General features: G+C 42.1%; 1 protein-coding gene across 1 annotated transcript; it reads right to left on the bottom strand.

The window, feature by feature from the left end:
- Window positions 1-3,400: 3,400 nt before the first annotated feature.
- nccrp1 (P1, F-box associated domain containing) lies at window positions 3,401-6,709 on the bottom strand. Its single transcript, XM_028982354.1, has 6 exons — window positions 6,333-6,709; window positions 6,164-6,247; window positions 5,771-5,867; window positions 5,603-5,698; window positions 3,713-3,851; window positions 3,401-3,637 (listed from the first exon to the last, which is right to left on the bottom strand). Exons 1-6 carry the CDS (start codon window positions 6,466-6,468, stop codon window positions 3,491-3,493), a joined length of 699 nt encoding a protein of 232 aa, XP_028838187.1. The 5' UTR covers window positions 6,469-6,709; the 3' UTR covers window positions 3,401-3,490.
- Window positions 6,710-14,889: the final 8,180 nt, after the last annotated feature.

The raw sequence follows: 14,889 nt of genomic DNA, 5'->3' as shown, positions 1-14,889 counted from the left end.
ACAGCGACAGTGGACGCGGACGCGCGCACTGACTGGCATACTGTACAAACCTACAGCCAATCACATATCACACACATAAATAGTATAGTATATACCATATATACATATATACATACACACAGGCCAAAAGTTTGGACACACCTTCTCTTTCAATGTATTTTCTTTATTTTCACACACACACACACACACTACACTACACTACCCACCAAACGCCACATGTGTTCATTTATAGTTTTGATGCCTTCAGTGAGAATCTACCATGTAAATGGTCATGATAATAAAGAATATACATTGAATGAAAAGGTGTGTCCAAACGTTTGGCCTGTACTGTATGTGTGTGTGTGTGTGTGTGTGTGTGTGTGTGTGTGTGTGTGTATATGGTATATACTACTATACTATATACTATACTATATATATATGTGTGTGTGTGTGTGTGTGTGTATTTTTTTAAATAATAATATTTATATTACACTACCAGCCAATAGTATTAGAACAGTGCAACAGGGTTGATAACTCCCCCTTTTAGAGCAACCCAGGTTGTTAATGACAGACGGCCTCCTTTATTGGAAAGACTCCAAAACACAAAAAGGGACAAATCATGACAACAAATATATATACAAATGTAAATAAACAAAACAAAAACTCCAGAAAATTAACAAAGATGCACTCTAACTATCAAACTCCAACTTAAAAAGCAACCCACTCCTCCGCAATCTCTTAAGACTCCTTGGTACAATGTGTTACCTGGGCTCTCATAGCATTGGCCCAAACCATTTATCTGGCTGACATAATCGATTAACTTGTAAGTCAATCCACAGCCTCCCATAACTGGGTTTCTACTGGCAGAGCCAGGAAATAGGCTCCTATATGCAATGTGCTCGGGCTTTCTGTTAACTTGTACTCAGCCGGCCGGCCTAATCACAAGGCTGACAATCTGTTTTACTTTAACTTTAGGAAGCCTTGGCAAGAGCTGTCAGTAAATAACATGTTTTATTTGACCCTCCTATGGCCGTTCAGAGTGTTTATTATTAGTAACAGACGTCAGTTCATTCATATTTGCAGTACGATGTATAGAGAGAAGTGATTACATCTTGTTTAGACTACTGCAATGCTCTATATGCTGGAGACAATCAGAGATATCTAGATCGACTACAACTGGTCCAAAATGCAGTGGCACGACGTTTAACCAGCGCCAAGAAATACCAGCACATCAAGGTTGTCTTAGTTTCCTTGCACTGGCTCCCAATCTGTTACAGGATTGTTTTTAAAATTCTTTTATTCACCTTTAAATGTCTGAATGGCCTTGCTTGTCCGTATCTACCTGATTTGATTGAGCCCTGCACTCCTTCACGCGCCCTTAGGTCAGCCGATCATTCACGCCTAGTTGTTCCTAAAACAAGCAGAAAGTGACTGCGCTTTCACCTCCACAGGCCCGAGATTATGGAATGCTGTACCATTGTGCATTGGGCAGGCAGAATCACGTCCCGCTTTTAAGAGTTCTCCTAAAACTCATCTTTTTTTAACTTGCCTTTTTTTAGATTTCAGATGTTGGGTTTACAATTATTATTTTATAATTATTTAGATACTTTATGTCCTGTTTTACCTAATGTATTAAATGTAATTGTATCCTATGTGATTTTAACTATGCTTTGAATTGAATTCTGTACAGAGCTTTGGTTGACTGTGTTGTTTTAAAGTGCTTTAGAAATAAAATTGATTGATTGAAGAATTTTACTTCCATTTATTGCTATTTGAATTGCACTTTCAAACCTCATAGATTCTTCAGGTAAGCAAAACTGTTAGAACATGACAAGAAAGATGGTGGGTCCTGAAAGGTTGAATCGCATGGATGTCTACTCACAGTTAAGCTGTAGAGTCCGTCCATGTCTGTATATTGAAGACCAGAAAAGTGGTAGAAAAGCATGTAATAAATAAAATACAATCAAAAAACGGCAACAGATAGGAGCACCAGACTGGCCATTTAATGAAAGCATAAAAGAAAAATGATTCTACTTCTACTAAAATAATGGAAAGGCCAAAGTATGGAGATAGATGGCAATCTTCACATTGCTGTGGAGAAATTTCGGTATGATCTTTTTGTTGCATTGTTTTAATTCAAACATATTGGAGGGTTTCTGAGCATGTACCAGCATTTTAAAGTCATGCCACAAAGTCTGAACTTAAACTCGGCCTCTCTACAACCCTCATTTTGTTGTTCTTAAGCCATTCAGAGGTGGACATGCTGCTATGTTTTCGATCATTGTTCTGCTGCAGAGCATTTCAGCCTGAGCTCATGAACTGATTGACTTCTTACTTACCAACCGTCTCCATTTCCCCCTCTTCCACACAAACCACCTGCATGTCCTTTCTAACCACATCTAGAAACCTCCTACTAGGCCTTCTTCTTTTCCTCCTGCCTGGTAGTTTAATCCTCAGCATACTCAGTGTTTCTCCTCTTCTGTCCAAACCAACACAATCTCACCTCTCTGACTTGTTTGGCAAAACAGCCAACCCTAACTGTTCTTCTAATGCAATCATTCCTAATCCTGCCCATACTCGTCACCCCCAACACCAAAGCTCAGAATCTTTGAACTGAACTTTCCCAAAATGTGATTAACCACAGTCAATTCATAATTTAGCAAGGGGGCAATTTCTTGGGCTATTAATGCTTGGGATGTTTTGACCTTAATAAGTACAAAGTTGGCGAAGAACACAGAGCTGGATGGCAGAGGGATGCCAGTGAAGTGTATGTGAGCCACATACTGTATGTGTATTTGGATCATGTCAACCTCAAAACACACAGAAAACATGATGGGTGTTACTCTTTCACTAGGAGAAATCGAAATGCCTAGGAGTGCAAAAAAACAAGGCATGCTGGTTAGTGCCATGATCTCAACCCTCCATGGTTGTGAGGTGGAATCCCAGCACAGACCTTGAGTGTGTGGAGTTTGCATGCACTCCCCTTGTTGGCGCCGTTTTTCTCCTAGAATGGTGTGTGTGTGTGTGTGTGTGTGTGTGTCCCCAGTGTCCTGGGATGGGCTCAGACAGCCACGACCAAACAACAGGACTAAGCGGTTGAGGATCGTGAGTTTTACTGAGTCCACATTCATGGTCCCATTTTTGCAACATAAAGACTGAATGGACATCCATTTATGCGAATTATGTTTTTGTTAGGAGAGGGGAATTTTGCCATAGGTCTGTAGGCTCACACACTGTAAATTCACTTTACAGTGTGTGAGCGTGTGAGACTGAACTTCATGCAACCTGCTGGAGAGCATGATGGGATGTCAAATTGTCTTATTCACCTTCTTCCACTCATTTATCCACCATCTGTATATCAATGCAGTGTTTAAGGCTGTTGAACCTTTATGTCCAGTAAATGAAATCAAAAGACACAACATTACCGTTTCTACCCAGATTTATTCAGCACTGTCTATGGCATTTCATCTGCATATATTTGGACTGGCCACTCCCTGCTGGTCAAGAAGAATTAAAGTCCAGATTTGCTGGGCTTCACCTTTACAGAGCTGCCAGTCACAAGAGTAGAACGGACCTCAACCATGAAACTGTTCTTGACTTTATGGAGAAAGTGAACATATCGCACTCCAGGACCGTAGGAGGAAAAGGTGTGGGAAACCTGCACAAGTAAGAGGAGCATTTAGTTGAATTGTGCAGGATGACACTCGGATTTTCTGCAACTTGATGCTGTTACCTGCTTCCAGGTGTGAGAGTAATTCTCCAGATCTTCTCGGGGGTTGCACACGTGCTCACTGATAACGGTCTGGCCATCGGCACCCAGAAGCTGAACCTGCAGCTGGTAGATGGACTCATGAACCTGACTCTCTTCATACCTATCAACACAAGCACTTTGTTGGTATTGTTTCCTGTGCACTAAGAAAAATATAATAATTGGAATATTTGGGCTTCTATCTTCGAACGGAGCTGCCTGTGGAACAAAGTCTGTCTGGTACCAAGTGAGCATTAACAGCACTGGCAACAATGATGTTTTGCTGATATCTAATAAGAAAAAATAAGAATTAAGAGTATTAAAGGTGTAACAGTAAATGGAAAGTAAAGAAATGGTTTTATGGCCATGGTTTAACTGTGAGTGGTTGGCGGTCTTCATGAGGGACCGTGGACACAGCAGTATTTGTCTAAGTGTGAACAAGAGCATGTATCAGAAATAACTCACACTTAGTTTGTGGACTGAAAAGTGAAATGCTGATGTATGGGGCTCTAAAGTTTTATAGTGTGGCCAGCGCTCAATCAGATATTTGTCCATTCACGTGAGATTCATTTATGACACACAACATCAACAGAAAAGGGCAAGAAACTTTATTTTGAGATGAGGTGAGAACTTACAAAAGGTTACAAAGTACTGAAAATGATGTCATAAAACTGTAATCACAGGATTTTAATTGACTGACAAAACTATTATATTTTTTAAATGTTATTTAAAGGGCCCTGATTCAGAAAGCGGGTTTAAAAAACCCTGTAGTTAAATTCATCGTTGAGTATCCCCGAGCTGTCCAACTTTCAGAATGGTTTCAGAATGGCTGATAACGATTAGTTCAATTAACGCAGAGTTGCTTTAATCCCCAGGATACAAGATCCGATTTGGGGAGCACAGATTACGCGAGTCACCATGGAGATGGTGGGAAAGAAGGTGCGTTCAGTGTATTTCACATCATCCCTTCATCATCACCTGCACACTTTCACCTCTCTTGAGGTAGAAAGCAGCATATGCCGATTACAAAGTCATTTTGCACAAAAAAATAGCTGACAGTCAATGTGTGGGTGTCAATTTAAGTATTGATCCAGGGTTTTCCACCAATATAACATGTTAATATAAGTGTTTGGTGGGCAACATCCTGATACGGTTGTGGAAATCCCCTTTTCAGGTCTATGACCTGAAAACACCACAAATGACTACAGTAGACTGGTTGTGAATTGTCATTGTGAAACACAGCAGCACCGCACACAGCGACACCATGATTTGAACAGTCAACTTTCTGATTACGGTGCAGCTTCCTAAACCGCTAGGCCACCTAATATAGAGTATATAGAAAGCTCCCTCATGCAAAAAAAAAAAAAAGAAAAAGAAAAATTGCAATGCAAATAGTCTGCACAGAACTGAGAGTCTGTCTGCAATGTATCACGAGCAACATACGGGGTGAAGATTTTATACAAATAAATTGTTGCTTGTCTACAAAAACAGTAACGTTCTATGTGCTGTCATAGTAACTCACTCAGAAATCATCTAAACTGGCTTTGTGAAACCAATAAACAAGAGATAACTCAGGGTATACGTCCTCTGAACTTTCACTAAACCTGCTTTCTGAAACTGGGCCAAGGTGTCTTAGTCACTGTAGAATTTACACAAATAGGAGTTGTGCAATCAAATGTATTATCTTGACAGCACCCGAATTACAAGCTACATGATTGTTGAAAGTGTACGACGGGCAGCCAGTTGACATCTTTGCATTATGTCAATTCATAATACTGGGCCAGCTTCTCCTAAAAATGGTTATATGTGCAGACTGGGGTAAGATTTTCTGTGGGCATGTGAGTTAGTGATCGTGGTGCCAGTTTATGAACTCACCAGTCTTCTATTTCAATATCCGGCTGAAAGTGGTCCAATAGCTCATCCCATAAGCCCTCAGCCTTCAAGTCGACTCTCTGTTCTAGCGTGAACCAGCTGTGAGAGAAACACGGCGCGCATCACAACACACAATTTCCCATCGTCAGCGTTGATCACGATTTCACGCACCTGAACCGGGGCATGTAGCAGACCACCACCCCCTCCGGAACCCGCACTTCTTCATAGTGGAACTCCTCAGCACTTGTGCTCCACCCGGCGTAGTCACCTGCATGGGACCGAACTGCCAGATTACGCAACGCCAAGGTACTGTCCTGTTTTACTCGTATCACTATGGCAACTAATAATTTATATTATATATATATATATATATATATATATATATATATATATATATATATATATATATCATATTTTATGTATATACTGACATTTTTCTTTTCTTGGACTATTTACTTGCTTATTTGTATATTACATTTTTTATACTATACAGTGGACATATTATTATCGGGTCTGATCTGACTATTCCTATTTGCTCAGTCAGGCTCGGTTCCGTGGACCCACCCTGCGGGATGAGCGCCGGCTGGTGCGGGGCGGGCGGCACCTCCGACAGCTTCGGCTCCGGGGGAGGCTGGTCCAGCGTCGCGCCTGGGATTAAACACCACGGGCCGCGGTTAGAAGGCGAGGCGAGGCGAGGCGGCCGCGGACAGCGGGTTCGGAGCGACGTTCGTACCTTGAGGCGCCGGGTTCTTCAGCAGGTTCCGTCCCAGAGGCTTCTTCTCGTAGACGGACTTCCAGTCCACGCCGTCGGGCAGGGACACGCCCTGCAGGCCGAAGAGCGCCGCGCACTTCCCCTTCCACTCCGACATGACCGCGGTGCGAGAACCAGGAAGCTGCGCGGCTTTATCAACTTTTACAGCCCATCACACGCCCCCCAAAAAAAAATATTAACCTGCAACGCCCGCAGTCCCGATTTCAAAATGGAAAAAAACGCCCAGAGATGCAGGGAGGGCCGGTTTAACCAACCGCAGCACGGTGACACACGACTTCATTCGAACTAGTCGCCTGGCGTAACATTTATCCGATTTGAAGAGTTTGGACGGGAAGTTTGTGATGGTCGCTGACTGGCCCCGCCCCCATCGTTACGTCACTGCCGAGCGTCTGGACGTCTGGACGTCTGTACAGGGCGCTTCACCAGCACTGCAGGGTGATGATTGATGTGTATGATGGTATGACAGACAAGCTGAAGATCAGTCTGTAGACGACGCTGAAACAACAATTGCAAAAATGACAAAGCAGCTGCAGCTGTTTGTCTATTGAAGTCCCGTAAATTGAAAGCAGCTCGTTTAACAGTTATTCAATGTACATTTTACAATTACGCCATTATCAGAGCGATTTACAATCAGTAGTTACAGGGACAGTCCCCCTGGAGACACGTGCTCAGGGACACCATGGTAGTAAGTGGGGTTTGAACCTGGGTCTGGTGGTTCACAGGCGAGTGTGTTACTATAATAACAACAAAATAGAATTAACCTAAAAGTTACTGTCCCTCAGTCTGTTGATAGTATTGCCAGTAAATTACATGCAAAAGCAGGCAGCTGGATTGAACATTTTGTTAATCTGTCTTTTTAAAGACATGCTGGGGTTAGAGGCCAGTGGATTGTTCTTAATTTGCATTCTATAGTCTATGGATTTTTTTTAACCTTTAAACTGTTTGCTTCAAACAACTGCTTGAGTAATCATTCATTAACGAAAACCAAGATATACATAAATGTATCTTGAAATTCATGAAGATCTTCCCCACTGGAGGGAGACACAATCCACGGCTGGGACTTCAAACTTCATCAACCTTCTTTCAAAGCTTTTCACCTTCGACCAGAGTCTTCAGCTACATCTTCAATCTCACACGTCACACTATCACAAAACGTCTTTCTTTTTTGCTCATATCTTCCGAATTAATCTTTCTTGCTCACAGACCATGTATGTTTCTGGGCTTTACATGACTTGTGAATCTACAACCTGTACATTCAACCTATATCACCAGGAATAAGGGAGCTGCACAGCCATTAACAAACGAAACTCTTCACAAACGCACCATTTTGGCACAAGTAAATGTGCCAGTTTTTGTTCATGTTTTTATATGTTTTATATGTCTATATGGTGAAACCCACTCAGGAGCAGACTTACTGCTCAGTTCTAAGGAAAAGTATGTGCGAAATATCAGAAAAATTCGCTCATTGACGTTTCTCATTGAGATGTCAAAGACATTGAATGTTTGACTATTTCACAGTTATGTCAGAGCAGTATTAATGTCAATTTCATCAAAAAAATGGGGTCAAAACACCCTAAATGTTACAAAGGAGATTTCATTAGGACATGGGTAGAATCTTAATTCAGTGACAATAAAGAGACATTTATTTCCTCTCCTCCATGAGCCATTGAAGCACACAGCCATAAATTAAATGACATCATGATAATTTAGAGAATAGGATCATTATATAGAAATATTTGAATCTGAAAATATATAAGGTAACCTAGAGACTACAATGAACACATCTGTATGTGATCTGAATATCTGTTAAGCAAGTTACACCAATGCTTAACAAAAAGAAAATATTTTATCCTCAAGATCCATCATTCTTTGAGGTGGTCCTATATACCATGGGATTTTAAATAGTGTATAGTACCAATATAATTAAAAAACAAGAAAATGTGTTTGGGTTGCAGCATAATATAAATAATATAAAGTGCAGTATGAATAAGGTATGAGTGCGTAACTGTTACACATCTACACATTTGTACTGTTACAAATGCATCGTGCTACATTTCTCTTCCAGGTTTAACAGTTCTCATATACCCCACTATCCACATGGTCAAAAAGAAAAAAACCTGATTCATCAGACCCAGATACCTTCTCCCACTGACCTATGGCCTAATTCCAATGCTCACATGCTCATTGTGTAGCTTTTGGTGGTGGACAGGGGTCACTACAGCCCTATATGAGCACACAGCCCTTTACATCGTATGCTGTGCCGCCCTGTGTGTAGAGGACTGTAGTTCTTCTGTGGAAACACACTAGGCGGGAACACACCCCATATACAAAGTTCAATGAAATTTCCGAAGAATCATTCTGCTCAATAAATAAATTACCAATAATTAGCAAAATTACATCAATTGTTCAGCTGGGCTATACATGTTTGTGTAGAAATCTGAAAAATCCATAAATTTTGACCTGGTTCCATTGACTGGATGTTCTACCTTGGACTACCGTGGTTGGTACTGCCACACGGCAACCAGTGATTGGATAGATATGCACTCTGTCCAGCCCAACAAATAAAACTGCCAGTCCATAAATGTGATTTTTTTGGTTTATTGCATGTGCAGTTTTTAAAGAACAATTATTGTCTTTGCATGTTTGGAAAGCGTGGCCCATACGTGGTTGTTGGAAGGGACAGCATGTGTGGGCTGTCTCCTCTTTTCCTGAGCAGAGCCCTGGTTGTATAACTGTCCTTGTGACTTGTGCAGCTGCCAAGGTGAAAGCTGAGCCTTTCATATCTTCTCTGGGCACCCCTCAACACGCACATTTCCACTCATACTGTGTTACATAACACACAGTAGCATTGGCAATAGTTCACATCTGAAATCACAGCACACCACCCCTTTAAATTTAGTCCAATTATGGCACATAAAGAACTGTTTGATTTGACGTTGAATATGAGCTAGTCACACATGGAATGTGCCAGAATTTCAGTCAAATCGGAATGAACGTGGGGAACAGTGTGGATTGGGGCAGGGACTAATTTTGTAACTTGTCCCTAGTGAAACGGGACAGGCAGTAGACAGCTGTGTAACCTGAGATGGGGAAGGGTGCTGGGTGTCATTTCAGGGCAAGGGCACATAGACGTCCCAGACTGGCCCACAACCTTTCTAATCTACTGCACATTGCATGCATGTCATTAGGCATTGTGTAACTGAGAAGAAAAGTGTTTAAATTCTAAATCAACTTTAATTGAAAAAATACAAACATATGCTTTTATTATTTACAGGTTAGGCACAGGAACAGGCAGGGCACTGACTGGCTGGATGAGGACTACAATGTTGAAATCTGCTCGGACCAGAGCTTGCAACCTTCGCTTTTAGTTCTCGTTTCTGTGTTCTTTCCTCATACTGGAGACATGGCAACATGTTGTTGCAACGTGTTTAGCAAGAATGTGATCAGCAGAGGCGCAGAGTGTATTGAAATAACACTGCAATAGCAGAATATTTCTTAACTGGAAAGAGAAATGAAATTATGGCTCAAAGCTAAATCTCTGTTCCAGTAAAAAGGCAGCTGAGCAACTGACCGTCTTCTATTTAATGATTCAGGAGGTTGGGATGACCGGACAGGGCAGCACAGCAATGCTCGGTCCACCATTTTCTGCCAAAAATGATTGGGTGCAGGATGGCACCTGGGAGAACTGGCCATTGGAGAGGTTTGGTGAGCACCCTGCCTTGGGTTGGGATAGGACACTCGTCCCCGTCCTTTTCCACATGCTGAACCAATTCAACATTTACGGATTTTGTTGAGCGGAGCTTTACCAATAAATTGCTATGTAGCCTGAATGGGAAGACTTGTCCAAGGAGGAGTCACACGCATCTGACTGTCTTCATGCGCGCTCATGACTTAAAAGCTTAAAAGAGTTTCTTAATGGTTTTAGCTTAATGTGTTGTGAGAATATTTATAATGCCATGTCGAGAGCTGTGTAGTGTTACTAGGCATGCCCAATCATGCTGAATATTATGCGATCGATCTTAGCATCCGGCCAATCAAGGCTCAGCCCTGAAAGCTCCCCCCGAAAGCCATGCTTCAAATCACATCCTTGGCGCTACTCCAGTCTTGCCAGACTGTACCAATGACGCAAGCCACCACCCAGTCCTAACCCCAACCACCCCATAGCGCACCCCTGTGGACAGCCCAGCTAGTGGCTAGTTGGAGCAGAGGATGCGACTGCTATTGCGATTAGGGCCCATTATGATAATAATTGTGATTATGGCCTAGCAGCAGCCTGTTTCTTTTTTACACTTTCCCAGATTTATCTATCCCCTTTCATCTCTCTCCCCTTTTAGTGGCGCTCTGTGGGTTGTTTCCTTAAAGAGTGGATGAGCGAGTATCATACAGACTTTTTCATTCGTTTTATTTTTGATGCAACTTATATTTCCTTTCACATTTGCAATTATTATAATTTAAGTAGTGGTTTGCACAGTCTCCCATTACAATATGTGATTATTTAATATTTTTTAATATGTACATTTATTTATACCTTTTCATTCATTCTGTCTCTCTGTCATTTTGAGTCAATACAATAAATGCACACAATACACAATAAAAAGCAAGAAATAAACATAGGTGAATAATCTAGTGTGCTGGTTCCATTTGGAAACAAACAAAGGAGAAATTCTGTCCGAAGCTTCACAAAACGGCACGTGCCAGCAGCAAATCATGAAGTACCCCCATTTATACAGATAGCGACACTTGATGAAACACTGATGTGATGAACCAAGGCTTTGTTTGTCATCGGTCACGTGGGGAGCTGGCTCCTCGTCCCTAAATGCCTCCCCCCTCCCGCTCCATCATATCATCACACGTAGGGCATTGAGCAGCAGGTGCGTCGCTGGGGTGCAGGGGAGATGTTGTGGTCACCTGCACTTCATCACAGCTTAGACATTCTCATTACTGACCCTGTCATGATACAAACATATAGGACCTTGGGTGTCGGCACACTGAATGGCATCAGAAGTGAATTTGCCTGAGTCCACTTCTAAGTTTTAATGGCACGTACACGTTGAGGGGTCTTGGAAGGGGCCGAGCTGACACCAACTGCGGTTTAGCAGAGGGTGGTCAGCTCCCTTGTTTTAAAAGTTCCCCCCTCTCAGCCAGTTCCCCCCTCTGAACACTCCCTGCCGGTGAATGGTGCCCTTGAACGCCGGTACATTGGTGGTTCTCAGCGTTTGGGGCCGGCTACCCAGTGGTTGACTGGCTCTACCAAAGCAGATCATCTGTGTTCATTCTCTATCCTTCTCCAACCCACGATTTCCCCCCCACATCCCTTTTTTTGTCATTCTCTTTCCTGTCCTGATTGTAATTAAAACAAGTTAATGAGCAAATAAACCTAAATGGGATGATCTTTAAGAGAGTGTTTTCCACAAACAACGGTCGTAATATTGATGCAAGAATTCTTTTCAAATACGCTGAATAAACTCATAGGCTGCTCTTGCTTTTTGGAATGTATCTTAAGTTGTAAATCTATAATCCAAAAAAGAAAACAATTCCTCACACCCTTTGGCAACAGACACCCACAGCTGCATGGTCTGAGATCATTCCTACCAGCTGCCATCAGACTCTATATTAAGTCTTTCCCTTGACCCTCACCTGTCTGTCAGATCTGGATTATAAACTTCTCAAAAAATAAAGGAAGCTCAAAAATAAGATATCCTAGATCTTATTGAATGAAACATTCTTATTAAATATTTTGTTCTTTACATCACACAAGAAAATCACACTCAGTAGGGCTCAGTAGGCCTCCACGTGCCTGTATGACCTCCCTACATGCCTCTGATGAGTGGTGGATGGTCTCCAGAGGGATCTCCTCCCAGACCTGGACTAAAGCGTTGGTGGATAAAGCGAGACATGATGCCCCAGATGTGGCGGGCCAGTCAATAGCATCAATGCCTTCGAACTGCTGACACACTCCAGCCACATGAGGTCTAGCATTGGTTGGCATTAGGAGGAACCCAGGGCCAACCACCCCATATGGTCTCACAAGAGGTCTGAAGATCTCATCTCGTTACCTAATGGCAGTCAGGCTACCTCTGGTGAGCACAAAGAAATGCCACCCCACACCATTACTGACCAACTGCCAAACCGGTCATGTTGGAGAACATTCTTCAAGGCGTCTCCAGATTCTGTCACATCTGTCACATGTGCTCAGTGGTGAATTTGCTAATCTTGGAATTCTCTGGCAAACCTGCTGAACAGTGTTGGGCTGTAAGCACAACCCCCACCTGTGGACGTCGGGCCCTCATACCACTTTCATGGAGTCTGTTTCTGACTGTTTGAGCAGACACATGCACATTTGTGGCCTATTCCTATTCTCCTATTCCTCCTAGCACATAGGCAGAGGTAGTGGTCCTGCTGCTGGGTTGTTGCCCTACAGCCTGCTACACATCTCCTGATGTACTGGCCTGTCTCCTGGTAGTGCCTCCATGCTCTGGACACCACTCTCACAGACACAGCAAACCTTCTTGCCACAGCTTACACTGATGTGCCATCCTGGATGAGCTTCATCACCTTAGCCACTTGTGTGGGGTGTAGACTCCAGAAGGCATAGGAACTAAGAAGTGGACTGCAGGACCACGCCTTTATTGGGGATGTCTTGCTAATTGCCTGTAATTTCCACTTGTTGTCTATTCCATTTGCACAACTGCATGTGACATTGATTGTCAATCAGTGTTGCATCCTAAGTGAAGAGTTTGGTTTTAATGAAGTGTGATTGACATTTTGTTGTTTAAATGTTCCCTCTAAGCAGTGTGTATTGTAACATTTTTTTACACTGTAAGGACCTCTGCCTCTATTTTTTTGCTGTATTTGATGAAAACATAAATGCACACTAAATGTGCAATTCTTCACATAGAATAATACATCTATTATTGTATTACTTAAAGATTTATTTAATTAAGCTATATTATTAATTGTGGTACAACAATATTAGACAGATAGGTTACAGATGTATGATTGTGGTAGTAGCCTAGTGAGTAACACACTCGCCTATGAACCAGAAGACCCAGGTTCAAATCCCACTTACTCCCATTGTGTCCCTGAGCAAGACCCGTAACGCTAAGTTGCTCCAGGGGGGACTGTCCCTGTAACTACTGATTGTAAGTCGCTCTGGATAAGGGCGCCTGATAAATGTAAAATGTAAATGTCATAAGCTTAATGTTTTTAACATTAAAAACAAGACAGATAAGCTGCACATGTACATACACTCCTTACTTCTAAAGGAACCAGTGGGAACATTCATTGGGAACAGCTTTTTTTGTCTTCCATACATTCAGCTTCAAGGGCGAAGTGTTTACTTGCTGCCAGTTATATCTGCCCTACTGCAAGGTGCCATTGTAACAAAATAATAAATGAAATTCATTTTACATCTCAGGATCACCAGGTAAACAGACAACTGTAAACCACTTTAGCAAACCAGTCGAGGTAAAAAAAAAAAAAAAACTACACAAAGCAGCAGTGTGACAATCTACAGGACAGCACATTGTAAACAGGCTGAAGACAGAGCACACATACCCAGCATACAGTCAGAAAAACATTCCTGAAAACGTAATGAATCATTTCAGTCATGGCGTTATTTCTTTTCATTGTATCTCCTTTCTTTCCTTCATTCTGCTTACAAGCTTACTATCAACTATTTCTCAACAAAATAGTCAGAGACAGCACCAAGAGACACATGCGGTCAGAAATGCAGGCAATTTTCAACAAGTTAAAAAAAAGGATTATAAAACCATTGTATGATGTTGGGTGTGCTTATGCCGTGGTGCTCAGGGGAGATCTTTTCTTAATAACCCCCTGCTTAGCAGCCCCCCACCTCGCCTGTAATTCACACCATGGGTTCCCCTCTGGTTTCTCTCATTTCATGCCTTAGACTCCTGATGGTGCCTTTACATGACAGGAAAAAGACGGAAAGGAAATTGAAGCTACACGTTTTTACTTTGCATCAAGTTATTTTTTTAATGATTTGCTGTATTATATAATTTAATCATAATGTATAATTATATAATGTTATACACATATAATGTGTACCAAAACAGAGGATACAGGCTATTTACATTTCCTTCCATCCAGAGCACACCTCTACACCGTATGAGTGTATGTATGTATGTATTTTTTTCCCCCATCTGAAACGGCTACTGGAACTGACAAAAACAAGGGTTCGAGTCATAAATGACATGCGGTCGGAGAAATTTGAGAAAGACAAAAAGAAAGTAAGAAAGACCAAAAGATTTTCTCCAGCCTTCCCATTTGATGTGAGAACTTGTGCTATGTATGGCATGCCTGGCTAAAGGGTAGCTCGGCTTTTTTGGAGAGTGTCACTCTAGACCCCCGCCCTGTGCTACTGCTATGTTTGGGGGTGGGAGGTGTAAAGGGGGTTGCGGGGGCTTCGGGATCTGTTACAGCCATCTTGGTTGACTTCATGTCCAGGCCTTTCATGACACTAAACTGGGAATCAGAGACAGTATGTAGCCAATCA

The sequence above is a fragment of the Denticeps clupeoides genome, chromosome 6 (genome assembly GCF_900700375.1).
Source record: "Denticeps clupeoides chromosome 6, fDenClu1.1, whole genome shotgun sequence".
Taxonomy (NCBI): Eukaryota; Metazoa; Chordata; class Actinopteri; order Clupeiformes; family Denticipitidae; genus Denticeps; species Denticeps clupeoides.
This window is presented reverse-complemented; position numbering and strand designations above follow the sequence as displayed.